The 27,520-nt window shown below is 40.9% G+C and overlaps 1 protein-coding gene across 1 annotated transcript in view; it reads left to right on the top strand.

The window, feature by feature from the left end:
* The first annotated feature begins 1,520 nt into the window (after positions 1-1,520).
* Positions 1,521-27,520, top strand: part of LRP12 (LDL receptor related protein 12) — a 55,702-nt gene continuing 29,702 nt past the window's right edge. Inside the window, exon 1 of the mRNA XM_086609509.1 lies at positions 1,521-1,599. Coding sequence (XP_086465635.1) covers positions 1,521-1,599 — 79 coding nt within the window. The remainder of the gene's footprint in view (positions 1,600-27,520) is intronic.

The following is a 27,520-nucleotide window of genomic DNA, read 5'->3' as shown; positions in this document are numbered from 1 at the left end:
CTCACCTTTAAATAAACCTCTCCTCCCCCCAAAAAAAGACATCCCCCCAATATACTTCTCTTCCTTTCCAAATAAATGAGGATTGGGAAATAAATGTGTGAGAAATCAAAGAACAAATAGAAGGAAACGGCCTCAATTTGCACCAGGGGAGGCTTAGATTGGATAGAAGGAAAAATTCTTCACCGAAAGGGTTGTCAAGCATTGGAACAGGCTGCCCTGGGAAGTGGTGGAGTCACCACCCCTGGTGGTATTTAAAAGACATGTAGATGTGGCTCTTCGGGACATGGTTTAGTGGTGGACTTGGCCGTGTTGGGTTTATGGTTGGACTTGATGATCTTAACGGTCTTTTCTCGAGAACAGTAATATTTTGTTTTCCCAAGTAGATCAGTGGATCTGGTAGAACACAGGCAATAAACAGTTCTCCCTGCCTGCACTCCAAGCACTGCAAAATTCAAGCTAAATATAGAAGTCGCGCTGTGAATCCTGCTTGCTTTTGACACTCGGTTAAACAATTGAGAGTGATAGATAACTGTGCAACAGGAAAATGGTGTCATTAAAGGGTGAAAGATGGGCAATCGTTACTGAACTGAGAGCCACAAGGCATTTCTATGGGGTCCATAATTCTGGATGCTATGCATCTGCGGCAGTTACGCTTTTTGCTCCCACGGCAGTTTTTCAGTCTCACTGGTGAAATGCAGATTCTGAGGTTGGAAACACAGCGGCCGCCAGCTGCCGGAGTGTCTCTGTGCTCTACAGACCGGGTTTGATTTCACACAGAGAGTTTTCTCCAGGGCAGAGCACCAGGACACCCAAACACCCCTCCGGCTATTTGGCGTGTAAGCCGGGAATCCAGGCTGCTCTGCGGCCGTAGTGCCGGGAAGAGCCACCCTCCCTCCCCGCTTCGAACCCCTCTCCTCGGAGGACGCCTCTCCGGGTCAGCGACACGGCGAGACGGCCCGGGCGGACAGGCCGGTCCACGGGGCCCAGTCCCGGGGGACGCGGCCTCGGCTGAGGGGGCGGTGGCGGCTCCCGGGACGGGGCGGGCAGAGCGCTGCTAAGGGAGGGCCGAAAGCTGCCGGCGGCGCCGGAGGAAGAGAGGAGAGAAGCGGCGGCGGGCGGCGCCGCGCCGGAGCGTGGCGGCCCGGGCCCTCCCCCGCCGTCTGGGGGCCGTCGCTCCGCTCCGCCCCGCTCGCCCGGCCCGCGGCTGCCGGGAGCGACTCCATGCGCTCGGGCCGCCAGTGCGCAGCCGCGGCGGAGCGCAGCCGGGGAGGAGGAAGCGGCGCGGCGCGGCGCGAGGGGAAGGAGGCCGAGGCCGGCGGCAGTGGCGGCGGCTCATGGCTCCGCGAGCGGGCGGATGAGGCGCGGGTGTGCGGGCCGCTAGCGCTCACCGAGGCCGCAGCTCCGGTGGGCGAGGGGGCGAGGCGCGGCCGGCCCCTCTTGGCGGCGGCGGCTCCGGCTCCGTGTCGGGGGCGCGGCGGTGGCAGGTCCGGCGCCTCGTCGCCTCCCGGCGGGCTGGTGTTATGGCCCCTTGGGGGAGCGCAGAAGGCTCCCCGGCTTGGAGGTCAGCGCAGCTCCTGCTCCTCGTCGTCTCCTGCTGCGGTAGGTACCGGGGGAGTGACGCCACCCGTCCGCCTCCGTCTCCCGGGCCGGGAGGCGGCCGCCCGCCGCGGGGGAGGGAGAACAAAGCGGCCTTTCTCCTGGCCGGCCTCCGGCGGCGCGACGGCCCCGGCCGGCGGCGGGGTCCCTCGGCCCGCCCCGGGCCCGGCGTCCCCTGGGACCACCGCCGCTGCCTTCCCCGCGGCGGCCCTGCCGGTGTCCCTGTACTTCCCCAGCCCCGTCCTCCCCGAGCTCGGCTGCTCCGGGACTCGCTCCGGGTGTTTTCATGTCTGTGGGGGTGGGCGGGCGGAAATCTCCTCCGGGAAGTCCTGAAAACTGAGGCTGGGATTTGGCCCAGCTGCCCTCGGCGCTCTGTCTCGCAGATGTACGTCGCCGAGAACTCCGGAGTTGGCGTGCGGCCGCGCAAACAGACCAACGCTAAATCCTCTGAGTCACGAATAATCGCTGTTTGTGGATAATGGGGATGCCTGGGAGATGTTCCACGTCCGGCCGGGCTGGGACGGACGCGGCCCGGTGTCTGGGGCCAGGACGGGCGCCGGGGAGGGGGCGGAGTGGGGGCTGGTGCTGTGTGATGAGTTCGTGGCACATCAGCACAGGCCTTGAAGCCCTTGGAGGACCTTCGCTTCTGCTCAGCACGCTTTCGCTTCCTACCTGGATGCTGTTTCGTATGTGGTTATAACCCCATCTTTAAACGGGACTGCTGATGAAACGTACTTGTGTAAACGCGCTGGGGAGTGCTCTTATGCAGGTTTTTACAGTACCCAGTAAGTGGCCCAGTAACAGACGATAAATCAAAATGCAGATACTCGACGATGAGGGTCGTTGCGTGTCTTCTCACGGAGTTGTGTTTGTTTTGTGAACTCGAGTGTAGGTTGTCCTGTGGGGCCCCAGATGTGGGAAGCAGCCTTTGGCACGGTGCTGGGCATGTGCCGTCCTCTGAGGAGGGCAGTGACAGGGGCCCTGGGTTAGCAGTTTCTGAAGTAGGTGCCTTTCCTTCAAATGCGCGATTGAGCATGTGAAATATTTCAGATTTGTCTGTGCAAAGGGCTTTGCCCAGCCCTCGCCTGTGCTGCAAAGATAAGTGTGAACTCCTAATTCCAGGTGTACCACAAACATTTGTAAGAACGTTTCATATTTACGTGATTAGAAGTAAGGTAGACTTCTTCAAGCAGAACTACAGTTACACCAGTACCTGTACCTGAGTATTTACAATGGTATGAGTTAGTTTTGGAGGGGGCCTACTTGCGTGAACGAAGTGAGATACTGACCAATCTTTTAAATGCACACAGTGTCAAGGAAAAAAGTTTTAATATCTATATAGGCTGTTAAAAATTTGGTATGGCAAAACCTAAAGTGAAAGCACAAGTGAAAAGGAGTTAACGTGTAGTAGATCAGGAACTGGTAGGGAAAAATGTCAAGTGTGGATATATTAAGCTGTCCTTATGTTTGTATACTTAATATACTTGAGAAATATGACTTTTTTTGTCAGGGTTTTTAACAGACTCTATTTTTGTTTATTATACTCCTGACAGAACTGAAGGAAAAAGTAAAAACTATAATTGTGATATACCTCATCAGCCCGACTTCAGTAGATTTGGATTGTGATGCTGTAATTTAGGCAGCATTGTCAACATTTCCGCTGTAAAAATTTAAACCACAAGCACAATCTTTAGTTAGAGGAAAAAACAACCAAACAAAAAAATTCTTGCTGAATAACCTTTTTTTAAGACTTTTAATCAAAGCTTTCCAAAGTTCAACCGAGAATGAAGGCTCCATACGTTTCTTTTGCCTTGCTGAGAAATGCATTGCCATCCGTTATTGCTGCTACTGGGAAGAAGCTGCTTCTGATTTCGATCAGTGTGCTGCCTCATCCTCATGAGGGATTAGTTTCTCCTAACAGTTTTAGTTGCAATTGTCTGAAGTTCTGACCAGTTTCACTGCTCGAAGGGGAGGAACTTTCTCCTCCCCAGGCTAGAGCATCCAAAACGAAAGCAAGCATTCGCTGTGTCCTGCAGCCCTGTCTTGAGCTGTCGTTTTGGTTTCTCCTGTTTGCTTCTTTTGGGAGAAGGAAGTAGGAGTGGGAACTATTTCCTGTTTAAAGCATTTTACCTTCCTGTAACAACTGCTTTTAGCTCTTCCAAACTAAACTAAACTAATCTAATATTGGCATGAATTTGATCAAGGTGCTGTTGACAGCAGAGCTCTGGACTGTGGTGTTGATCCTGAGCAGAGCCTTGCAGATGCCATTATGTTACTGCATGTTAAGTCTTTGAATACAGTAGGCGGTACTCAAGGTAAATGCATGCTTGGAAAAACAGTAGTGCATCACTTTGGTTGCCTTCTGTTATGCAGTTGCTCAGCTATAATATCTAGAATTTTCCGCTAATTAAAATACTGAATTCACCAAGGTCGATATGTGGGCACTGAGCTCTCCAGAGAATGTTTCTCTGTTTCCCTGTAGTTAGTGAATTTTTCAAACCTTCCTTCTGATGATGACTATAATTATAAAAATTTGAGAAGGAGGAATACTGATGAGTGAAATATTGGAATAGCACCGACTAACGAGAATTACAGCTTAGTAGGGTGTTGGGCAATGGTATTTGTTTTTAATATGTCTGGCCTTCCTCTTGGCTTGAGAGTTTTATATCCGAGAAATAATTGATTGTATGTGTCTCTGTATAATCCTGGCATGGCTTTTACTGGGACAAATACGAAGACATTTCTGCATATCTCAAAGACTCTAACAGTTACCTGAGTTCAAGATAGAACTGTATGTGGTGCAAAGTAGTTTCTTTAGGGGAATGATGTCATTTGAGAAATCGATCCTATTCTTGAGGACAGTGTTTTTCAAACCAAAGTTTGATGATTGATCAACAGGAAATCAAATTAATCTTATTTGTTTCTTGTTAAAACATAAGCTTAGATTGAGAACTGAATTCCTAAAGTTTCTATTTTGTTTCTTTTTGTTTGTTTGTTTGTTTTTTAACCCTTGGCAGGACGATGATTTATGTCTTACTGGTACTGTCATGCAGCATTTTGTGGACCAGTTTGGGAGGGATTGATGTTCCAGGGCAGAGTTTGAATTATGAAAAGTCTCTGAGGTGGCACAGTGCAAAAGCTAGGACATGTCACCCTTTAGATCGGAGTCTGGAAGAGTGGGTACTTGGCTTCATCAGATTTCTGGAAAGTCCATTTTTTTACAGTCTTAACTGTACTTGTCACCCCGATATGTTGATATGAATTTCTGTTCCGGTGAAGAGAAGTCTACAGCGAACTTTTATAGTCTTCTGTACAGCTGGTTGTAGTCGATGCAATAGTACAGTAGGTAAATTTCCCTACTTCTGGCTTCACCAGATGTAATGAGTATCCAAGAAAAATATTTACAGTAGTAGGACTGAGAGACTAAAACAGTTCAAAGGTAGAAGTGGGGACAGATAGATATCAGTCTTATTTCTCCTTATCTCCAGTATGGGTTTGGCTTTAGTGAGTACTTCTTGATGAAGCACCAATGACTCAGAAACATTAGCAGAGGTCAGAAAATGCGTATTCCCAAAAGTTGTAGTTAAAGCAGTGTTATATGTTACTACTGGGACAGCAATGCTAATGACATTATTCTGGCCCATTGAAGAAAGACATACTGCACTTAAATAAGCTTTAAAACACTTATTTTGAGTTAGAACTATTCCAGGTTTCTGTTGTACAAATGTTGCTTGAGGATTACAAGGATACTATATGTATAATTCATTGTTCATTTTGTTTTAAGATAAAGCAGGTACAGTTGTCATAAAAGTTCACTAGTCAGGATCCAAACTTTATGTACATGTCAGTTTGCTAATGATGGTATGAGGAAGAATAAATAATTCTTCAGGTTTGTTCACCTTGTTTGAAAGAATAGCCTGAATCATGTAAGCAAATAAAGTCTGCCAGCCGGTTTATTTAATTTTCTAAAGAAGTTGAACTATAAAGCCAGAACAGACTGTTCTAAAGGAATGGCTTGGCTTAATAAATTATTGTACCTTAAACTCTTGAATGTCACTCTTTAGTGATACTTTTGTGATATACTGAAAAGATATATTTTGCTAAGCTGTAAATCATGTTATTGGCAAAACTGTTGCATTTAATTTATTAGAATGGTTTTGTAGTCCTTGAAGTGAAAATGTCCTAATTTTAATGCCATAGAAATTTATATTATCTGATAAGTTCATCATATGTGAAGTTGTGCAAGTACATACACATTCAGCTGGCTGTTCAGAGCCATAGTTAGGTCTGCAGTCAAAGTATCTACGAGGTCACGTGGACAACATTTAAAGCAGCATTCATTCGGGAGAAGAAAAAACCCATATCAGAGACAACCTCATAGCAAAAAGAGGTAGTTGGTGTGATTGTCATTGTGCACTAAATGAGAACTTCGTCAGCGAGAGGAAGAGCAGAGGAGTACTTGTAGCTGGAATTAGGACAGAAGCCACCTGACTCCATTCCTACCGTCAGAGCAAAGCATATAATTAGCATGGCTTTTTCGGCTGTTTCTGTCATTGCTAGCAGAGGAGGAGCTCTGCTGGGTTAGTGTTGGAAGGGTCCTACAGGTGAATCTGTTTGACTCATTTGCTTTAGGCACTCCTGTTTTAGTATCAAATAAATGTAAACTGTGTGGGTATTATTCTCAACTGAGCCCTAAATATATTGTTTTAGATTTGTCTTGGCTAAAACTTGCAATTATGATCAGTTTTGTGGTTTGTTGACAGATCTTAAATTTTTAAATTTAGGATCTTTGGCATGTTAGGTACATCCTTCCACACATCATTTATCTTTTACCATGTGCCTCAGTTTCCCAAGCTGTAGACATTATTTTCGTACTTATTATGTATAATTCACTAATTTCCTTACAATTTTTTTAAAAATTCATGAGTGCTGTTTGTACTGCAAAAATAGTGTGTTTCTTCTTTCCTGGATGTCTCTGCAATTTCCAGTTTTAGTGTTCCATTTGTATTGTCCCAGATAGTTAATGATGATGTTTAATACTGGACCAGCTGAGATAAGTAGCTAGACACTAATTGACAGAGTGTGATTTGTCAACAACCTGGGATTTTTTTTGGCTTGCATGCATTTCAGAACTACTGGCTGTAATGTTTTGCAGTACCTGTTACTGAGGTGTCAGCTGGTCAGCAAGATTCAGTCTGCTTAGTTTACATGGTTGTAAGAAAACACTGGTATAATACATTTGATACTATGGAAGCTGGTTGTAGATCTGAATTCCTGTGTTTATCCCCTCAGTGGAAATAAATGCTCCAAGTGGTTTATGGCAGGCTACTGAGCTGTACAGTGTGGTCAAGATGCTTGAGGGAAGAGATGCCATCCAGAGGGACCTTGACAGGCTTGAGAGGTGGGTCCATGCAAACCTCACGAAGTTCAACAAGGCCAAGTGCGAGGTCCTGCACGTGGATTGAAGCAATCCCAAGCACAAATACAAGCTAGGCAGAGAATGAATTGAGAGCAGCCCTGAGGAAAAGGACTTGGGGGTGCTGGTTGATGAGAAGCTCAACATGAACCGGCAATGTGCACTGGTAGCCCAGAAAGCCAACCGTATCCTGGGCTGCATCCAAAGACGCGTGGCCAGCAGTTCGAGGGAGGTGATTCTGCTCTTGTAGTCTACCCCGCCTGGAATACTGTGTTCAACTCGGGTCCCCAACACAAGAAGGACAAGGAGCTGTTGGAACGGGTCCAGAGGATGGCCACAAAGATGATCCAAGGACTGGAGCACCTCTGCTGTGAAGACAGGCTGAGAGAGGAGACCTTCTAGCAGCCTTCCAGTACCTAAAGGGGGCCTGCAAGAAAGCTGAAGAGGGACTCTTTAGAAGAGTGTGTAGTGACAGGGCAAGAGGCAATGGCTTTAAACTGCAAGAGGGTAGATTTAGATTAGATATCAGGAAGAAATTCTTCACTCTGAGGGTGGTGAGGCACTGGACAGGTTGCCCAGACAAGTTGTGGAAGCCCCATCCCTGGAGGTGTTCAAGGCCAGGTTGAATGAGGCTTTGGACAACCTGGTATAGTGGAGGGTGTCCCTGCCCATGGCAGAGGGATTGGAACTAGATGATCTTTGAGGTCCCTTCCAACTCTAACCATTCTATGATTCTATATAATAACCATACTCCGGAGAGCTGTGTTATTCTGACTGCATTTTATTTTTTTCTACACTAAATTTTTTTTCTATCTGCAATGTGTGTGTGTTTTTTTTTTCCTGCTATTCTATTTGACGCTCTGAATTTTAGGTTGTGAGGGAATTCCTGTATAACGTATCTGTTCTGTGAGGAACAACATTCTGGAATTAGTCAGGAAAAAAAAAAGTTTAGATTTTTCTTCCTGAGTTATTTGTTACTGGATCAAAAGTAAGTTAGCAGGCAAGAATGAGAGCTTAAAAAAATTTAAGAATGCTCAGAAGCCGGGTGTAATTAAGAGGAAAAAAATAAGTCACACAAAAACACCTGGTTTAGTAGCTTGCGTTGTCATAAGATGGTCTCTATTTTCAGTTAGGTGTCTTGCGACTGTCAGTACTTTTCCAGATAACTTTAGTTGGTGGAATTTTTTGATGTGCAAGAAAGCTGAACTTGCTCACTCTTAACAGTGAACTGTAAACTTTCTGTGAAGTGATGAAAGTGAACTATTTGTGTTTCTCTGTAAGTGGAAAGTACACTCGAAGTATGCGTTCACATTTGAACTGCATGTTTTTACACATCTGATTGTGTGCCTGTAATTCATGAGTACCCTTCCTTTGACTTCTGAGATGTTTCCTCTGCTACGTGGAAGCTCTCAGCACTGACTGGGTAACCATTTAAGTCAGTTGTAGCTAGAAAGCAGTAGACTGATCCTCTGAAAAGCGACAAGAGCACACTGGCATGTGATGGAAGTCTATAATGAAGTTACTTGTGTTTAAAAGTTAGGAAAAAATGACTCTGCTGGAGGCTCCTCTAACTTGGTTTTATTACTCCAGCTTTGTATGAACCTATTGGGAGATATAGATAGGTCCCTCTGAAAGTACGAATTGTGAGAATAGTTCTTTCGTGGAAAGAAATAGGATTTTGTTTTTCCTCTAATTTATACAGTGTTACTAGTAATAAGTGTGTTCTACTCTATGGTGTCTCTTAAACTTTAGTGATCTTAATCATTTAAGAATCTGCTCCTTTAGAAGGAACTTTGTAGTAACTGAAGGTGAGCAGTTTAGAACAGAAAAAGCAAGTGGTCTTGATGTGCTGTGTAGAGGGAAGGCATGTGCTTACGTTCATGTGCTCTGGCCTCTAGGTTTTAGCTGTGTATGGATTTTCATAGGACTTCGGTTAGCACCTTTTTTTCTACACTTCACAAAGCGTGTTAGAATCCAGTGAATCAATATACCTTGATAGAATGTTTTCCTTCTATGAAATTGTGTTTTGAGTATCTCAAGTAAAAGAAAATAAAAGCTTCAGTTAGGCATATTGTAGTGACTGAGACGGGTAATGAATAGGTCACATGCAGTGAACAAAGCCATATATACGTGTTCCTCTTATCGCAGTTTTTAACTGGAGGCTTTAACCCTCCTCTCCTTTTTTCCTGCACATAGAGCTAAACAGAATCCTTTCCGAAAAAAGAATGATTTTAGAGTCCTAATTAATGTGCTGTTTTATTAATAATATTCTTGTATTTGCTTCAGTCTGCTCTTCGTACTACGAAGCAATTACATTTTTCCATTTGTTCTCTTCTAAAGAAGTGCTCAGAGAGAGTGCACAGGGATTTAAATCGAAATGCGTGTCTTAGCTGTATGGAAACATTTGTAACTGGACTTGGGAGAATACGTATCTTTTTTTTTTTCCACAGTTGATAAGTTTTTATACGTCTGGAGGCAGAACATTCCTCCTTTCCAAGATGTAAACATCAGTTTAAATATTCTGAAAGAGATACCTATTGGTATCTGTCAAAAAAATGAGTGATAAAATCATCAGTCAGACATCTCTTGATCACAGTGACATGCAGCTGGAAGTACTGTCTGGGATGGATTTGAGTAGATGTGTAATTAGAAGGAATGTCTTCCCTCGTCAGAGCACCTTCCATTGTTCATGTTTCCTGTCTAAAGGTACTTAAAGAGCAACCAGGCCCATGGCTAAAGCTGAGCTAGTGTCTGTGGTGAGACACATTCATGAAGACTGGAGAGCTGGGATGGCAAGGGAGGGAAAGACTGGGATGTCTTGGGAAGGCATGTTCATGGCTAAAGGTGGCGGAACGGTTCGCCAGTGTGGAAGAGGAAGCCACGCTATCTGGGAGAACAGCTGTTAAGTTTAAGAGGCTGTGCAAGTGGAAGGGAGGAAGGGAACCAGCTCTTTTATTTGAAGGGGGGCCTGAGTGAGCATCTAATCAGCCTGAGAGGTTACTCTTATGAGTTATCAGCAAGCCAGAAAAGGAGTTTGAGTGCAGGAGGAGCTCAGGAAATGACGTCTCACTCTCAGACCTGCCAAGTGTTCTTAGGCAGGGGGAGGTTAGAGAAGCATTAGATTCTTGCATTTTGCCTGTGCTTTAGAAAATAAGCAAATGAACAGATTTTTTTAAAGCATTTTGTAGCTCAGTGTATGGCTTTCATTAGTGTTTTGAAATGTCCTTTTTTGTGACCTTACTGCGTGTTCCTCTTTCTGGCTGATACTGGCATTCAGCAATTGTGTGCTCTACAGCAGCACTACTGCTGGATGTGCCTGGGAGCCGTATGTTTCTAGAGTCCGGTTGCTACTGCCCTCTCTGTTGCTGCTGATTCAGCTAACGCTGTTTTTCCAGTGCTTGTTGCCTAGCTCATCTCACTCCAATCCCTGATTTCAAGTTACCTGTTGTGTCTGTCATCTGTGCACACTGTAACAACGCTTCAGTGGTATCACAGTTCTCATGTAAATGGCAATCCAGTATACTGAAGCTGACTGATAATGTTACTCAGTTCTTAAGTCCCCAATACTAGCTTTCTGATTTTCTTCATCCACTGTGGAAATCTGGGACAGTACTGCCTGTATAGCCCTTTCGCCTTTATGCTGTAGATGAATAAGGCTTGGGAGAAGGGCTATGCTTTTATCCTTTTGCCTTAGTGAGGAACATAGACCGCTTTCCTCACTGTCTGTTGGAACCACACAGTTTGTGTGTGGTGCCTTAGAGGTCCATGAGGAGTTTTCCTGGAGTAACAGATCCCGTGTTCTAAACGTGCAGGGTAGGAAGAGCAGCAGTGCTGCAAACTGTCCTATGCAATGACATCTCAGGGATGACTCCCTTGCAAGTCAGATCTGCCCAGAGTGAAAAGTTAAGGTCATGGCTGGGGAGTTGAGAGATCCCCTTTTGCACTTGTAACTAACAGAAAGTTCTAGTAGTGCTTGATAGTGACTTTTTGGAATGAGTATAATGAAATATTCAGCTGTACATCTGTCTTAAAATATTAATTAAAAGCTTGGAGGTCAGGAAGATACAGGTGGGAATCAAGTGACTAAGTCTAAAGTTGAATCTTTCACCGTTTTTCTAGAACTGTCTCTAGTTTGTGACTTTACAAAGGAGTTGGATCTGAACTCTGGTTAATAACCATTTAGAGTGTTATGAAGGAATCTGGCATAAAATGCAATAGCCTTCAGAAAAGTTTAATGACCAAAATAAAGCTGAATTTAAATTTTTAATTGAAGAACCTGCTTCTTGACCATATTGCACATTTGGGAGCCAATCAAGTGCTCAAAGCACCTACTTTGAAATAAGCATGCGCAGTTTCTCAGGCGTGTGTGTTTACTCAAGTAAAATGATCACATCAAACGGATTTTTTCAAGGGAGATGAGTTACTCTGATGGGAAGGAGGTCTGAACTAGCTTTACACTTGTGAGTTGTTGAACATAGCTTATAAATTATTGCGATGAAACTAATGATCATGGCATCAGATTCTTATTAAGCAACTCCTTCGTCCCTGTACTGAAATACTGTGTACTTTGATGTAGTTTTGAAGCATCTGAAGATATTTTAATTTATTTAGACATGTAATCAGAGTTTGTGTTTTACAGTTTATGGGATTCCTTTGTTCTGGTTCTATTTTACCCTTTATCTGGAAATCTGCTATTAAACAGGAAGGACATGTACTTAAATGAGTGATATGCTTCATTATATAAAAGCAGATAAATAGAAATTCGAACATGTAGGCATTATGTCTGACTTTGATCTTGTACTTGTCACCATACTATGTCACATTTTTTGCTATTTTAAAATTCAGTGCCTCTCTTTAAAAAGGGAGTAGGAGCTAGTGTTGAATTTTGTTAGTAGATTGGCTTTTAATAGAGGGGAATGTCTGCCTGTATATGTAATTTTGCCCTTTATTTTACAGTTGAATTAGTGCATTAAAGCCTAACTTACCCATTTTCCTCTTCAAGCTACATTCCTTAAAAAGGAAACCCATAGCTATTTGAGCCTTAGAACCTTTCTGTGGCAGTATAGAGTGAAGTATCCTCTCCCTGTTATAGCATGGTCATGATTATCTTATAAAAAGCTTGCTACCAAGTACTGTATCCTTCAGTTAAACTTCTCAAGAGATAGGATTTTTTCACTTCTGTCGTTTATCTGCAACTTTGTTTCCTAAGCCAGGACTAACTTTCTCTGTGCTTGAGGTTGTCTCCTATTAGTTTTGTTGACTGTTGCCTTAGCCCTTCCTTAGTGAAGTTAGTCATTGACTTTGTCCGTAATTCTGTGTCAGCAGAAGTTGAAAAAATCAAGGTAAATCTTTGGTTTTCCAATGTACATTTGATTTTGTGTAAGTACTAAGACCCGTGGTTGCTTTGAATATGTATATTTGGAAGGGCGAGGGTGTGGAATTTTAATCCACGCTCAGCCTTGGCTTTGCTGTGCTTTGTTGTGATCAGTTTAAATTTTACTGCTGGCATCAATAAGATCAAAGTCAAATAAAAATGGACTGCTTTTAAAAATGTAGTAAAACTGTTACCTACAGTTTGATAATTATAAGGTTTGAAGTTAATTTCACTGCTTAGGAACTTACAGTGATGTGTTTATTAATTCAAAATTACCTTTATAAAACGCTATGTTTGAAAGTTTTACCTACCCACAATTATTGTAGGACATTTATCTTTGTTGTAGGTGGTCTGCATTAGAAACCTATAAGGTTTATTTTCCTTTCAGAGGACAAAGGCCACAAGGAGTGTCATCTGTACCATTGCTTTTAGCCACAGCAAACTGAACAGTTACCTTCTAGGGACTGAACCGGCTAAAATAGTTTGAGAGTGAATACACAAATCTCTTGAGAAATCGTGTTGTCTTGGTGTTGCAACACTGGTAATGACTGAATTTACATAAAAGTTGTCTTGTAACCTCAGTGCTGAGCCTCTGAGTACTTCTGCAGGTGATCCAGAAAGAAAAATCAAGTAAATAGTGAAGAGGATAACAGTCAGTGGTGAAGTATAAACAGCGTAAGAATTTGCAAGAATTCTGTCTTCACAGTGTCTACTTAATCACAAATTAGCCTTGGTCTTCAGTTTTGCAATCTGTATCAACTTGAAAGTACTTCCTAATTTCAGATAGTAGTGTATGTATATACTATCAATAAAAGATGAGGAATGGAAAACTCAAATACCATGAAACATTCTGGACTTCCTTTATACCTCTTTCCCAGAACTGTACCTCTTGTAGCGATATCCTCTTCCTTTTTTGAATAGCCAACACACAGCGAAACCAATGCCCTTAAACTGTGGCTTATTATTATTCATTAGGCGGAGTTGCCAGTAAGGAATTGTAAGGGATGTAATCTGCTTTCATCAATGCACAAGTGTAACAATGCTTTTCATGCAAATTGAAAAGAAGCTACATCCAAAAGAATACAACTGCCTGTCAAGTTTGGTAAATGTTATTAACATAAAAACTAGTATCTTTTCCACATAGCTATTTTTCCAAAGCATTCTTCATCCCTTTCTTCAAAAAATCTTTTTGTTTCATTGATACACAGATTGTATCTGAGTGTCCCAACAAACAGATGCTGTTTGAGTTTCTTTCCCTAGTTGACTGTTACTTCATATGTGGCATCTCTTTGTAAGAGAACACTTATGTATCAAGCGGTGACCTGCGGTACTGAGCTTTCTTCTTAAAAATAGGCTTATACCAAAAGAATACTGTAAACATTACTCACATCTAAATTTACTGTGCTTTACTGATGTGATACGCTTGGAAACAAACCTTCAATTAATATGTTTCTTTCAAAATATTCTTTGTGTAGTTGCCTAAAAGCTCACTATTAATCAGAGGCTTAAATTTTAAGATAGATTAATAACCTCTCACACTGACAGTATTCCTGTATTGTTGTTTGCCGGGTAGAACTTGAAACACAGAAAATCAATAGCTGCCCCATGGTTGTGCATGAATACAGTTTGTGACTCCACATTTCTGGTTGTATGCTGATTTTGTGTGTGAGACTGAAATGGGGAGTCTTGGTTTGGCTTAACTTAAGGCAGAGTCAGTGTGAGAAAGGCAGGTTTATTAAAGGGATGAGAGGCAAAAGGGATGTGACTTACTGATCTGAACTGCTCTTCAGAAAAGTCTCAGTGTAAGACAGACTAGTCTGTCCTTCAGAGGGAAGATAAGGATGATGAGTGGTCCTAAAGTTTTAAATGCAAACAGCACCCTTTTGGGAAAGATGCAGTTGCTGAGTTTTCATTGTGAAACTGAAAATAGGCTACTTTGACAGCAGTGTGTCTATTCTATTTTGTTTAAAACTCCAACTCCTATCCTTGTCTGTTTTTACAAATGTGACGATCAACTGGTTTCTCTCATCCCCGAAATGCCAGTCCTCTTCTGCTCATAAGAAACACAGTCCGTTGTGTATTTTGGCTATTGTTTCTTGAGTGAATGGATGCAGACCGCTTGAAAAGGTGTAGTGATGACCAGGTGCTGCCAGCTATCTTTTGATTGGAAGCTGACAGGTAGAACATTTTTTATCATGGATTATTGTATTCTGTGTGGAATCTTTTATGTTTAGTAACAAGAAATTTTGCAATGAAACCTTTATGTTGGAACACAAGTAGAAATGTATAATTTTTTCTTGAAATTCTTATTAACTGGATTTTTGGGACTGTTACTCTTCTCCTAAATCCAGTAGAAATAGTCCAAAGTTTTTGGCAATTGTGGGGAATGTACAGATGTGCACAACTGTTCCATGCTCTATGATCCATGGGAAACTAGGCTGGAGTTGATATTCAGATTGCCAGATAACAGTGAATATGTGCAAACTAAACAACTGAAGTGACTTTTGGAGTATGAGGTTGTGAACTGTATGGACAAAGGAGCGGGCAGTAACTGTGTAACTTAATGTTCAGTCATCTGGTGTTTATCTGAATGATCTTTGGCAGAGATTTCCTCAGAGGGAGAGTTAAAACACATTTTTGTATAGTATCCCATATATTTAATAAGATGATTTTTTTTTTTAAGGAAGCTACAGTGCAGGAAAAAGTTGTTAAAACTGTTCTCAGGAAGGAAGTTAATGACTCATGTAAACATGCGTAGTGAGAATGTGTTTTGGTCAAGAAAAAGGGATAGATGAGAAGAAGAAATGGAAGATCTCGTGTCAGGGCAAAAGTGGAGATAAGGTGTACTGGCTGTAGGGATAGCATACTGCAAGGTAATTATAGATGAGTGTTAGGGTAAATGGTGATAAGGATTTTGGAAATACCTGTTAGATCACATTCTCTTCTCCAAGGTGTTCATTCCTCCCATTATGTTTAAGCCTCTCTTCCTGTTTATGCTTTTGTCATAGGAATGCTGTCCCAAAGAGAGCTTGTGTGTGCACATGTATGCGGGTGCACACGTATGTGCGTGTGTACACACTCACTCCTGGCTACCTGTTTTTCCCTCCCTAGGGGAGCTGGTGATTTGGTAAAATTTTTCAGTGTACTGCAGTGTGAGGCTCTTTGTGTTTTCTTGGTGAACGTCCCAGGACCTGGAGGATCTGGGGAGCATGTGCCTGCGTGAACTTCCCCTTTCCTAGTTCTGCTGGTGGGACTGGTGTGTGGGTAAGCCGGAGAGCAGGGGGATTGGGAATCAGCAGCCGCACGCCAGCTGTGTTGAAGCCGAGAGGAGCAGTACAGTCCCATGTATGGCCATGTTTCGGTGAAAGGAGGCAGCTTATTTCTGTCGTTCGTCTCCATAGGGCTTTTTCATTAACATTAGGTGGAAGTGAACGGGCCAATTCACACCTTTGCAAATGTGCCTATTTCAACTATCTAACTTCTTGGAAATATATTTGGTCTTTTGAATTGCTGTGAACTCCATCTAAAACATGAAGGTTCAGAGTGCAATGAGACACCACAAATTTGGGGTTGTTTTTCCCTGAGATAAACAAATAAAGCATGTATCATGAGTTTTATAGACATTTCCAATTTCTTGCAAAGTGCTCCAATTGAAATGATTCTGCTGTGCTGGGGGCACATGTATGTGGTTGACAAAGGGTCAGGACATGAACATCTGTGCACGCTTGAGAAAGAAGGCAGGATGGATTTCAAATTCTGTGTTACCAAAAAGAGCGAGATAAAGCTGAAGGATGCAGGGCTTCTCGTGCGTGCTTAGAGCTACTGTAATCATTGAGTGATTATAATAATGTAATAAAACTTGGAATTTTGTGACCTGTACAATGTGAGACTTCTTCTTAGTGACTCTGTTGAGAGCAGGGACAGAAAGTGCATTTAGGGTCATACTAACAGCCTTTATTGTACACTATGGCATCTACAAGTCATTGTGATCTTTTAATTTCTGTAACAAATATTCGCCTTGCAAAAAGCCAAAAGCAGAATCCGTATGGTAAATTAGCCGTGTGTCTACTATAACACATTCAAAGTTTTCCAGTGGTAATTTGTGTGTCTCTGGATGTAGTTAGACAGCAGGGAAATGATATACTTAAGTGTTTTGAAACAAACTTTGTTCTGCTCTCTTTGACTAATGTTATGTAGGTTATGGCTGTCTTGAAAGCGTGCTATACTCTGAAGAGTTGCGACTCCTGACTGTCAAGTCAAATGCTTATTCAGCTCTGCAGAAAGGATTTCTTTGCTTCATTTTGCAATTGTGGAGTCATAGTACTATCCAACTGTCTTGTTTCTAGTTCATAATCATAGAAGATTGTGTTTGTCTTTTGTAACTGCTGGGAATCCTCATGGTGAGAGGCTCCAGTACCCTGCTGTACTGTGCAATGTGCAAAGAAGCGCTTTGTCAGACATGCACTTTTCATCGTGTGTAAAGGTGGCAGTGTTAACTGTCTTTATGTTGCAATTGCTGTTTTACAACTGTTTCCACATACACTCTCCTGTCTCCATAGCTACTTCCAGCACAATTAATATAATTCATGTTTTCTCAAACACTTCATAAAGTTTCTACTTGAAAAAGGGACAAGCCTTTACCTTTGGTGTTCAGAATTTTGAACTTTGTTCTGAGTGATTTGAGGGAGAGAGGAAAGGTGAGGCACAATGCGAAGTTGTTAGCACAGGGTAGCTGTAAGTCAAAGTTCTGTGTGATTTCGTTTTACTATCCTGTTTATCTGCAGTGATTCTTTAGGAGTGATAGCTTTATTGCTTATTACCATGACTCCAGCTTAGCCATTCTTTGCTTTGTGCTTCCCGCCACCTGGGTAGATCTGTCCATGGGAAACACAAAGCTATCATACTTGCTTTCTTCAAACCCACTTGACTGCTGTGGTTCCTATAAAGCTTTCTTCAAACCCACTTGACTGCTGTGGTTCCTATAAAGCACTACCAGAGATTTCCAATTGTTTTACATATTGTGCTTTTTTTACTGTCGTTTTCTTTAGTGTGATAAAAACGTAACATATACAGTTTTCACAAAGCTATGATCTCTGTGGAGCGATAGTTGTTTTTCTTGTTTATACAGTTCCTGACACGATAGACCTATAATAATGATAAAAGCTTATTTGTGCTGTTACGAAAAAATGGAGTAGTATGTTACTGTGGTTTACAGATATCATAAGCAAAGTAAAGAAGACTCTAAACTTTTTGCAGATTTATTTTGAAGATGTTACTTAGTGTTTGAAATAAAAATATTAAACTCTTTTACAGGTGTACTCATGCTAATGTGTGAGGTACAGCAGCAGCATTGTTCTGCTGCTATAGGACAGGACAAGAATCACAGGATTAATAGCAGATAATGGGAAAGGGGGAAAAAAGATAAGATCTGCTTTCTAAAGAGAGGGAAAGCAATACCACTTTGGGTCTTACAGATTTATACCTGTTTGTCTATTGTTTTTAATTATATAAATACATATAGGCTACTTCTATACTTTTTAAAATATCCGTAGGACTTCCTGAAGTTTCGTATTTTAGAATCAATGACTTGAATCAATGCGGTAGCTGTAGCAAGGTTTTCTCAACATGTGCACAGGTCCGGCACAAAACACTGGAGAGAAAATAAGTTTTACTAGATTATAAATTCTACTGAATATTTCCCTTATTGTTTGTTTGCTTTGAAACTAATTTGTTTGAACAAAAGAATGTAAAACTAGCAAGGCTTCCATGCAAAGAATTCTTACATGGGTGCTCAGTGTACTCATGTGCACGCAGGTTCGTACCAGGAGTATGTCTAGGCTGTTTTAGGATCTGACTCTTAATTAAATAAGTTATTAATCTGAGTAAAATCAATTTTGTATTTTGCAGGCAATGTCTTCTGTTAATGTCTGTCTTTTTTGAATAGGAACAATTCACAGTGTGTTTTGAGGAATGCAGTATGTTATGACTGGCGAGTTACAGCAAGTTCATCTCTTATTCTTCCTAAGTCCTGAGGATATTTAATAAACAGCACCGTTTAGGCAAGTCTAGAAAATTAGTGTAGCTAATTAATAGCCTTTGCTATCGTAGGGATTAAAATTTTGAAGCTGACAAATAACAGTAGAGAAAGAGCTAATGTGGATTGAATGTCTTTTTAACAGTGACAATGGAAGCATCTATGTGTTGTGGTTCCCTCGAAACTCAGTGACATCTCCGCTTCTGTCTGCTATAACTAGAGCAGATCGAATTATTCATAAGAAATAATGAAATTAATTTTGCACGTGGGTGTTTGCATGAGATTAACAAAAAGCATTGTTTTACAGATGTTGAAGGCACAGGCAAGTAGTGCGTTGCCTTAGGAGCTCTTCCCTCCTTTGGCTGTGCTTTTCACTGTGTTGTTGCAGTCTGTATGAATGATGGCACGCTGAGTTACAGTTTGCAATGTTACTTCTACACTGTAATTAGTTCAGTGAAGTGTTAATAAGGGACAGAGACTCTGTCCGGTATTACTGGGAAACAGCGAGGCAGATTGTGTGACATTTTGTGTAAGTTCAGTTTCAGTCTGAATAGGTGCTAGGGGTCTAAAAACTCCGGTGGCCAGACTTTGCATAAACAAGTCTGCACAAGTATTTGCAAGTTCTGTGGCTTCTGTGAACTTTTTTTGTAAATTAAACAAGCTTTCTTGAGAACTCTGCTGTGCTTTTCAATTCTATCAGAAAGAAACCAAAACACATTAAAGAGTATAAAAGGTTGTCAAAATCAAAGTTTTATTTCTAGTAATAAGTAGTGAGAAGGGAAGAAAACAGTTTTATCTTTCAAATGAGGATATTTTTCCTGGATGCAATAAACATGCTGTGCTTTTATGATTTTTATATTTGATGTATGTACAAAATGTGCATGTAAATATACTGCTGCTTCACCACTCTTTCCAGTAAACAGCTTAGATTCAATTCATTTATGTCATTACAGTGAATGCAGCTGGGATGCTTTGCAGTCAATTCTAATTTATTGTTGTTAACTTCATGAAGGCAGAGTTGAAGCTCAGTGGGTGTATGCTCTTGACTCCAGTATTCCCTGGTTTGCTCAGGCACATGTTCCAGAAAGAATCTAGCAAATCTGGAAATTATTGTTAGATTTCTCAATCCCCTGCTTTTGCTGCAGTCAGAAGTATGAAATTTTCTCCTTGATTTCTACCTGAATTGTAACATCTTAGCCCTTCTGTTGAATAAAGACTTAAAATAAATAGATTTTGTAATTCTGTAGATTTTGTAATTCTGTTTCATGAATCCAACCAGCTTTCTGGGTTTTGAAATTATTATTCTCTGGATGTATCTTAGAGGATGATTTTTTTTTGTTGTTTTTCTTTCTAACATGACTAGTGTTTTTCGCTTCTGTTTTGAGTTATTGGTCACATGAGATGTAGGCTCCATAATAAAGATGCAGCAGTAGAGCAGTGTTTTCCTTCTTTTCAAAAATCCTCGTGATTCTCCCCCACCTCCCAATATCAAGCACTCCTACGCTGCTTAAGTCTTTTTTGGAAAAAAATCAGTTGTAAGTCTGAGTCATGCTGTCATCTGGAACTAGAAGGAAGCTTGGATGTTTTGAGGGTTCCTGGTAGGGATTCATGGGGTAATATCAGACAGTATTTTCATTTCTGCAAGTTTATAATAGATTTATGATGGCTTATGAGTTTATGAATAATGATTTCGTTTCTTCTGTTAGTACCTTTTCAAGATGGATGGAATCAAATCATTTGAAGAAAACAGAATAACCAGCAGTACTATATCTTAAGAATATATGACTTGAAGCCCTGCTTTTACCATCTAACCTTCTGATAGAGGTCTGAAATATTCTGGTTGGCTGTAGATGTTTGGGTTTGGTGGTTGGTTGGTTTGTTTGTTTTTAGATATAGTATACCAGCTGTATGTAGACTGTTGCTTACTGCCATTTGTTCATGTAATCCCAAGCACAAGTACAGGCTGGGTGGAGAATGGATTGAGAGCAGCCCTGAGGAAAAGGACTTGGGAGTGCTGGTGGATGAGAATCTCAACATGAGCCGGCAATGTGCGCTGGCAGCCCAGAAAGCCAACCGTATCCTGGGCAGCATCAAAAGAAGCGTGGCCAGCAGGTCGAGGGAGGTGATTCTGCCCCTCTACTCTGCTCTCGTGAGACCCCACCTGGAATACTGTGTTCAGCTCTGGAGTCCCCAACACAAGAAGGACATGGAGCTGCTTGAGCGAGTCCAGAGGAGGGTCATGAAGATAATCTGGGGACTGGAGCACCTATCCTTTGAAGACAGGCTGAGAGAGTTGGGGCTGTTCAGCCTGGAGAAGGCTCGGGGGTGATCTTACTGCAGCCTTCCAGTACTTAAAGGGGGGCTACAGGAAAGCTGGAGAGGGATTTTACAAGGGCATGTAGTGATAAGACAAGGGGCAATGGATTTAAACTGAAAGAGGGTAGATTTGGATTAGATATCAGGAAGAAATTCTTCACTCTGAGGGTGGTGAGACTCTGGAACAGGTTGCCCAGAGAAGTTGTGAATGCCCAGTCCCTGGAAGTGTTCAAGGCCAAGTTGGATGAGGCTTTGAGCAACCTGGTGTAGTGGAGGGTGTCCCTGCCCGTGGCAGGGGGGTTTTAGAACTAGATGATCTTTGAGGTCCCTTCCAACCTTAACCATTCTATGTAGTTAAAAAGAGTTAAGATGGGAAATGAATGTAAACCTGCATGGAGCAAAAACAAAACCATTTTTTTTACTGCAACAGCTATTTAAAGAAACTGTAGTAGATAAAAGCACAAAGCATGTGAGAGTATGAATCAAATCTGAAATGCTTTTCCTCCTACTGTATAAGCACTGTGCAGCCCACACATAGAAATTTTCCCCTTGTCTGGCACTTCTCAAATGTGAAATACTTTTAGCATCTGGAATGGAATTTCAGAAGAAAAGTGTAGTTACTGCAGTTGAACAGGTACAAAGGCTCTGAACAGTCCTTTGTTAAAATAATTTAGTTTTATATTTTAATCATAGCTGTTTAAAATAGCTAGAAACTTTGGCTCTTTTCTAGGTTTGTAAGTAATATGTGGCAGTGGAATGTTTTCCCATAGGAGGGCAAATTGTTAGGTTCCCATTCGTGGTAGGGTCTAATAACCAGTTAAGAATAGGCACCTAAGCCTTATAAAGGAGATCGTTCATTTAGGGATGAGTAGGCAGTATAGTCTCTCTCTCCCTCCTGACCTCCCCCACTTCCCTCCACCGCCCAGTTTCTGGTCTGCTCCCTTTTTCTCCGATTTCCTTATTTTTTTTGTAAAGTTACTTGAGATTTGGCTATAATTTAGAAGACTGTATTCACTGTTTGAACTGTTTAATTGGGTTTTGTAATCTGTTTTTCTTCTGCTGTCTAATCCGAAATGCTGCACTGGATTACCACCTGAGAACACGTACAACTTGCAGGCAGTGGTCAGTCAAGTAACTTGTTTTATACCTGGCTGGGCAGAAATAGAGGGTTTGACATGAATAGAACTACTTATGTGCTTAAACTCAGGAATCTTGTTGAAGCTGAGCCAGTGTCTCTGCTAGATTTCCAATTTCCACTGCATGCTGCCAAGTATATTAGAGCTGTCTATAAATAGTTGTGGAATTTTTGAGTGAGAAATAAAAAAAAAGTCAGGTTCTTTTCTGTCCCCACCTTTTCAAATTACAATAAAGAAGCTTTAACTGGTTTGTTTGGTATTTTTTTTTCAGAAACTTTCACACAAAAATCCTCATATTAAGTTACTTTAGTTATTGATTTAAAATGTTGTATTTTAATGACAGTAGACTCAATTAAAAATTGCCTTGTGGGATTTACAGGTGTGACCAAATGTTTGAGGTTTTCTTTTTCCACCTGCAGCATTAAATCAGAGTTGCTATAGTTACTAATGTAGCTTCTCTTTTGCAACCTAGGAGAAAGGAACCTTGGGTTATCTTGGTAATTTGATGTGCAAAGATCTCTTTCAAAAGTGTTTCCTGTTCTCTTTCTTGTGAGAGGTTCACCCAGAGAACAGGTTTGTGGTGCATTAAACACAGCCAAGTGCAGAACTGCTGGTTGCTTTGTATGTTTGATTGGCAACAAGGGAGAGCCGTCTCTTCCTGTAGAAGGATGAGTGGAAATTGACTGAGAAGCCACACCTGTAGAGCAGGAATAATGCAAGAGCTCGCATTGTAGACTGCAGCATCTTCCAAATGTTTGCTTGATGTATCCCGGTGGTGCTGGGGGCTGTGTTTCAGTACTCCAACATCATCTGGCTGGCAGCATCTGTGTCAAATTTGCATCATGCCAACGTCTCATTAGGGTTTATATGGAATTTTGTAAATTTTTCTGTGTGTTGCGGCAGCATTCACAATTAGTGTACTATTAGTGAATAATGTATGCAGTGCTTAGTGAATCCAGAAAGAGAACTTGCGTTGCTTATGCTAAATGACTGTGGAGACTCTGAAGCTTATGCCTGAAGTGGAGGTGGAGCCTCCTTGTCTGCACTGGAGCTGTGCTGAGCGGAGGGCACACCTGGGATGTTGGCTAGCTGCAGGCATCTCTGTGTTGGCATGTCCCACAGCTTGACAGGAGCAGATTTGTGGAGCAAAATAAGTTATGCTGAAAAATCTAGTGCGTGTGCTGTATACCCTTCTGAAAGGTGTTCCTTGGACTAGCTCTAGTGTGGCCCAGAGGACTGAGTACCCTTTACCAGTAGGACCACGTCATCTAAAAGGAATCCAGTTTGATGATTCCAAGGCCACGGTGTAATGTGAAACAAAGCACAGGGAGCAGAGCAGATAGGAGATTCAGAAGCATGCTCCTTATCTGAAATAAAATACTAATGTAGACAAATCCCAAGTTAACACCATAAAATTATCAGGAATAAAAGATATATTATGTTTTGGTAAAGATGCTAATAGATCTGTTGTGACCCGATCACTGTATGTTCTTCAAATTCAAAACATTCACTTGTGTAGTGAACTTTGATTTATGTTTTTTTAAAAATACCTGTTTTAATAGTCAATTTTTGAAGAAGAAACTGGTTCTGTGTATTAGTGTACCAAGAATTGGTGAAGGGAATAATGTTACAATGCTAAAAATGTAAAAGTAGTAGAATATTTTTCTTTTGAGACTTTAAAATCATTATCAAGAGTATCGGAATAAAGTTATGCACTGTTGTTCACTCAGATACTGATTAACTTTGGGTTTAAGCTTTGTGCTGTAAATGCAGATTTGGAAGCTTTGTGGCTATGTTTTGTTCACCACAAGATGAATAAAGGCCTGTTTTTCAAAAGTGTGATGCAGCTACATGTCGTTTGAAGTCCCTCTGTGAGGCGGAAAGGACAGTGCAAGAATGAGGGGGTGATACAAAAATGCAGTGTTGGACAACAGGTTTTAAGTATGCAGTGCAGACTTTAGGCAGCACCATACCCATTGTTTTACACCCAAGAAATTACTTTCTAAGCACAAAATGGTTGTGCTTAGAACATAACACAATATTGTTTGTTGTAAAAAGTAAAAATAAAAATCTAAAACCTACATAAAACAATTCCATTGCAGAATTGATTCTCTAGTTCTTTCCTTAGATTTCTAAATAAAACTACATCACAGTTGGTCTAAATAAAAATGGTGCTACATAAAACAACATTGCGTATTGTAAACAAATTCTATGCTTTATCAGTTTTTACAGTGAAATTTTATGTGCTTATTTCCAGCTTTTGTATCATAAACACATTTAAATAAGCCACTATTTCAGTATAGTTTCATCTCTTAGTCATTTTTATTCTTTCCTTAATTAAAGAAATTAATTATGCCATTGTAGCACTGAATATACAGCACTTTCTCATTTTGCATGAACATTCACTTTCACTGTTAGAAATTTTAGATATATTTACTGTATCTTCTTTGTAGCAGATGTTCTTCTGTTATAGGGATTTGGAATAAATCTTGTCTCTCTGTTGCTCAGCTTGCCTTTGGTAGAGAATTCTGACTGATGTCTGCACAGCAGCAAGGCTTTCTCTCAATGTTTGTCTATTGCATGTGTAATTTTATGTTAAAATAAATGGTTATTTAATGCTTCCCTTACCTGAAGGATAATTTACATCTTGCTACACAGCTTAACACTGTTTTACAGATGACCACCTGAAATTCCTATGACTCCAGTGCTTAACCCTAAGGAAATATGGAAAAGAACTGCACGTAACTAGTTAACAACAAACTGTTGATTTAAAAATAAATAATACAAAATTTGTCAATAACTTTTGCAAAGATTCTTCAGCTAAACTGGAGATTATTGATCAGTTAATGCCTAAAAGTCAATACTGTCACTTCTCCTGATGCTCTTTTAATTGCGTTTTGTCATGAAATATGTGAATTTATGCAAAAGCATGTGTTGCCCTCTGTCAAGGAGGTAAGCAGCGGTTGGGTGTAGGACAAAAACTTCTGGTTAAAGATGCAACGCAGTATATAACAAAGAATAATAAAGATCTGAAAATATGAGATGACTGGATCGTGAATCTTGTCTTGAGTAGTTAATCCAAATATATATCAGTGCACAAAACATGTTAATTTTATTTCATCCACATCTCTAATCAGAAGGATGCAGTGATTGCAAACTAAGCCATCAAAAGGCAGAAAATAATAAAATGGTGTCATCTATAAAGGATGTGACTGTTTCCTGTAGGAATCTGGGAATGACACTGCTGCCTCGGTTTGTTACTGGATATAGAGACGTAACAAATGTTGCCTTGGCTTCAGCAGGCTGTGTACTCTGAGCTCTGCTGCACCTTAATTTGAAGCATTTCTTGTAGCAATAATACTGTTTATTTCATGAACTCTTCTAGGAGGTTAAGTTTCAAATGCTTAGACTGCTTTTTTTTTTCTTTCTTTTTGCCTCACTTTAGTTCCTTGTGTCTTGTAATGTTGAAGTTGTACATGTAGCTCTGTTCCTGTCGTCTGAGGAAGGCAAAGTCTGAATTTCTGCAATACAGTTTAGCAGTGGTAGAAGTATATGTTTTGCACAGATAGAAGAGAAGGTACAGGATAAACCATATTCTCAGAGACTCTTCTAGGTTATAAAGGATGAACAAACAAGTCTAGTCCCTTTTGTACCTTCATGTTCGTTTGAGATTATAGAAGGTGGGGTTTTTTGAGTTGCATAATCTTGATTTACTGTGTGCTACTCCTTCTGCAGAACAGGAGAGTCTGGCAGTGTTGTGGCCATATACCTATGGATATGCAGCTCTTTGCTGTTTTTATAGCATTAAATCTCTGCAGCTAATGCATTTAATTCTAAATGAACAGTAGTTTAACAAATATAGGTGTTAAGCGTTTAGGAGATCAGAAAGTTGTACGTGATGAGCTATAAGACTGAGGAGGATCCTACCTATTTTTTTTGGCTCATTAACTGCGTTTGACTTACATGTAAATAATTCAATATGGTATTTTGGGTTACATGCTGAACAAATGTTTTTATCATAGAATGATCTGAGATGGAAGAGACCTTTAAAGATCATCTAGTTTATCTGGAGGAGGGTGGTAGTACTTGTTTTTCTCTTGGTCTCTCACATGCCCTAATCTTAACCTTAGATTAACCACAGGCTCGAGGGGTACTCAGTTAGCCTTTGCATTTTTCTCCCACAGACTCAACAGAGCAGTGTGACTGTGGTTCAGCCTGACACACAGTGTCTTCAGATGGAGCCTGTTACTGCACAGCTGTGCTTAGATTTTTGCAGGAAGCAGGGGAGTGGAATGGTCGCTGGCTGGGACTGTCACAAAATGTGTGAATAAAGGGGTCGTTTCCAAGAAGCGTGCTGAACTATTACAGAGGCGTCATGGATATTTCCAGCTCCCATATCTGTAGATCAATAAGGACATTGCTATTTTTGGACTAGGGCATCAGGACCATTGCTAAGTGGCTTTTTAGTGGGGTGATATGTAAGGCGTTGCTCATTTGTTTGTGGAAGTGTAGTAAGATTCTTAGTTTGATGGGATCATCTTCACTCGGTAAGTTAGAAGTGAAATTTGGTGAAGATTAATGCAAGATAACTTCAGCTGATGAGGCAGTTCGAACAGGTTAAGCTTACTCTTTGTGAGGTACAGAGTGAACAGGAATTTTGGGAGTAGGATGAAGAAAGGAAGTTTGGTCATGAAGTACCTTGTCTAAAGTAAGTTGAACATGTTCTGTGATGAACGGTGTTTGGAAACGGGTATACAGGAAGTGGTGTTGATATCTCGTCCCTGATAATTGTTATTCAAGAGAAATATCCTGTCCAGTCTGCTTGTGTAGCATTCGTTATGCACCACAGTACCTTTTAACTCAAGGTAGTGTAGAAAAAGCTCTCTCTTCATAGCTGTGCAGTTATAGCAGTTCCTCAGTTTATACAGTTCTATTTATAGAGGGGTTGTAATTTGGCTGTTAAAACAAATGGCAGAGGCTTAGTCTTGACACAGAAGAATTTTGCTTCAATGGAGATATTTGTGCATGATTCTTTGTTTTTTGTGGACAGTAACTACTTGGTCTAATGGCAAAAATAAAGATAACTTAAATGTAGTGTTTGCCGCTATGGATTTTTTTTTTCTTTTCATTTTTCATTTCAACAATCCAGTTAATTTCTCTGTAAAACACAATCTGGATTTAACTGAGTCCCAAGACACATGATATTTTTCAAAACTGAAGTTATAAAATTTGATTTTATAATCACCGTGGACAAAGTCACGTGTAACAAATTTTTGGGGTGCACTTTTACAATATTCATCACTTCACTGTGTGTTTGTATTACTAGTTTTAGTCAAATTTAAATTAAAAGGGAGTTTTCATCTAAGTGTCATTATTTGCTATCTCACATATATCAGTGTGTAGATAAACTTCATATTCTTTGTCAGAAACCTCCAAGTTCTTATATGTGGAATGCAGAAGCTAGTCTTGTTTAATCTGAAGAGGGACACAATTATTAGGGAGGGAGGGATCTACTTGGCTATCCTTTTTGAAAACTGCATAAGTATGAGTAAAACTTGAAGGAGAAGATCAGTTCAAGACTGTAGGCTTAGTTTTATGCTCTGAAGTTTTATGCAGATAATCCTTTCAGTCTGATACTGATCCCATTT

The sequence above is a fragment of the Tauraco erythrolophus genome, chromosome 3 (genome assembly GCF_009769465.1).
Source record: "Tauraco erythrolophus isolate bTauEry1 chromosome 3, bTauEry1.pri, whole genome shotgun sequence".
Classification (NCBI taxonomy): Eukaryota; Metazoa; Chordata; class Aves; order Musophagiformes; family Musophagidae; genus Tauraco; species Tauraco erythrolophus.
Note: the sequence above shows the minus strand (reverse complement) of the source record. Positions and strands in the feature narration are given on the sequence as shown.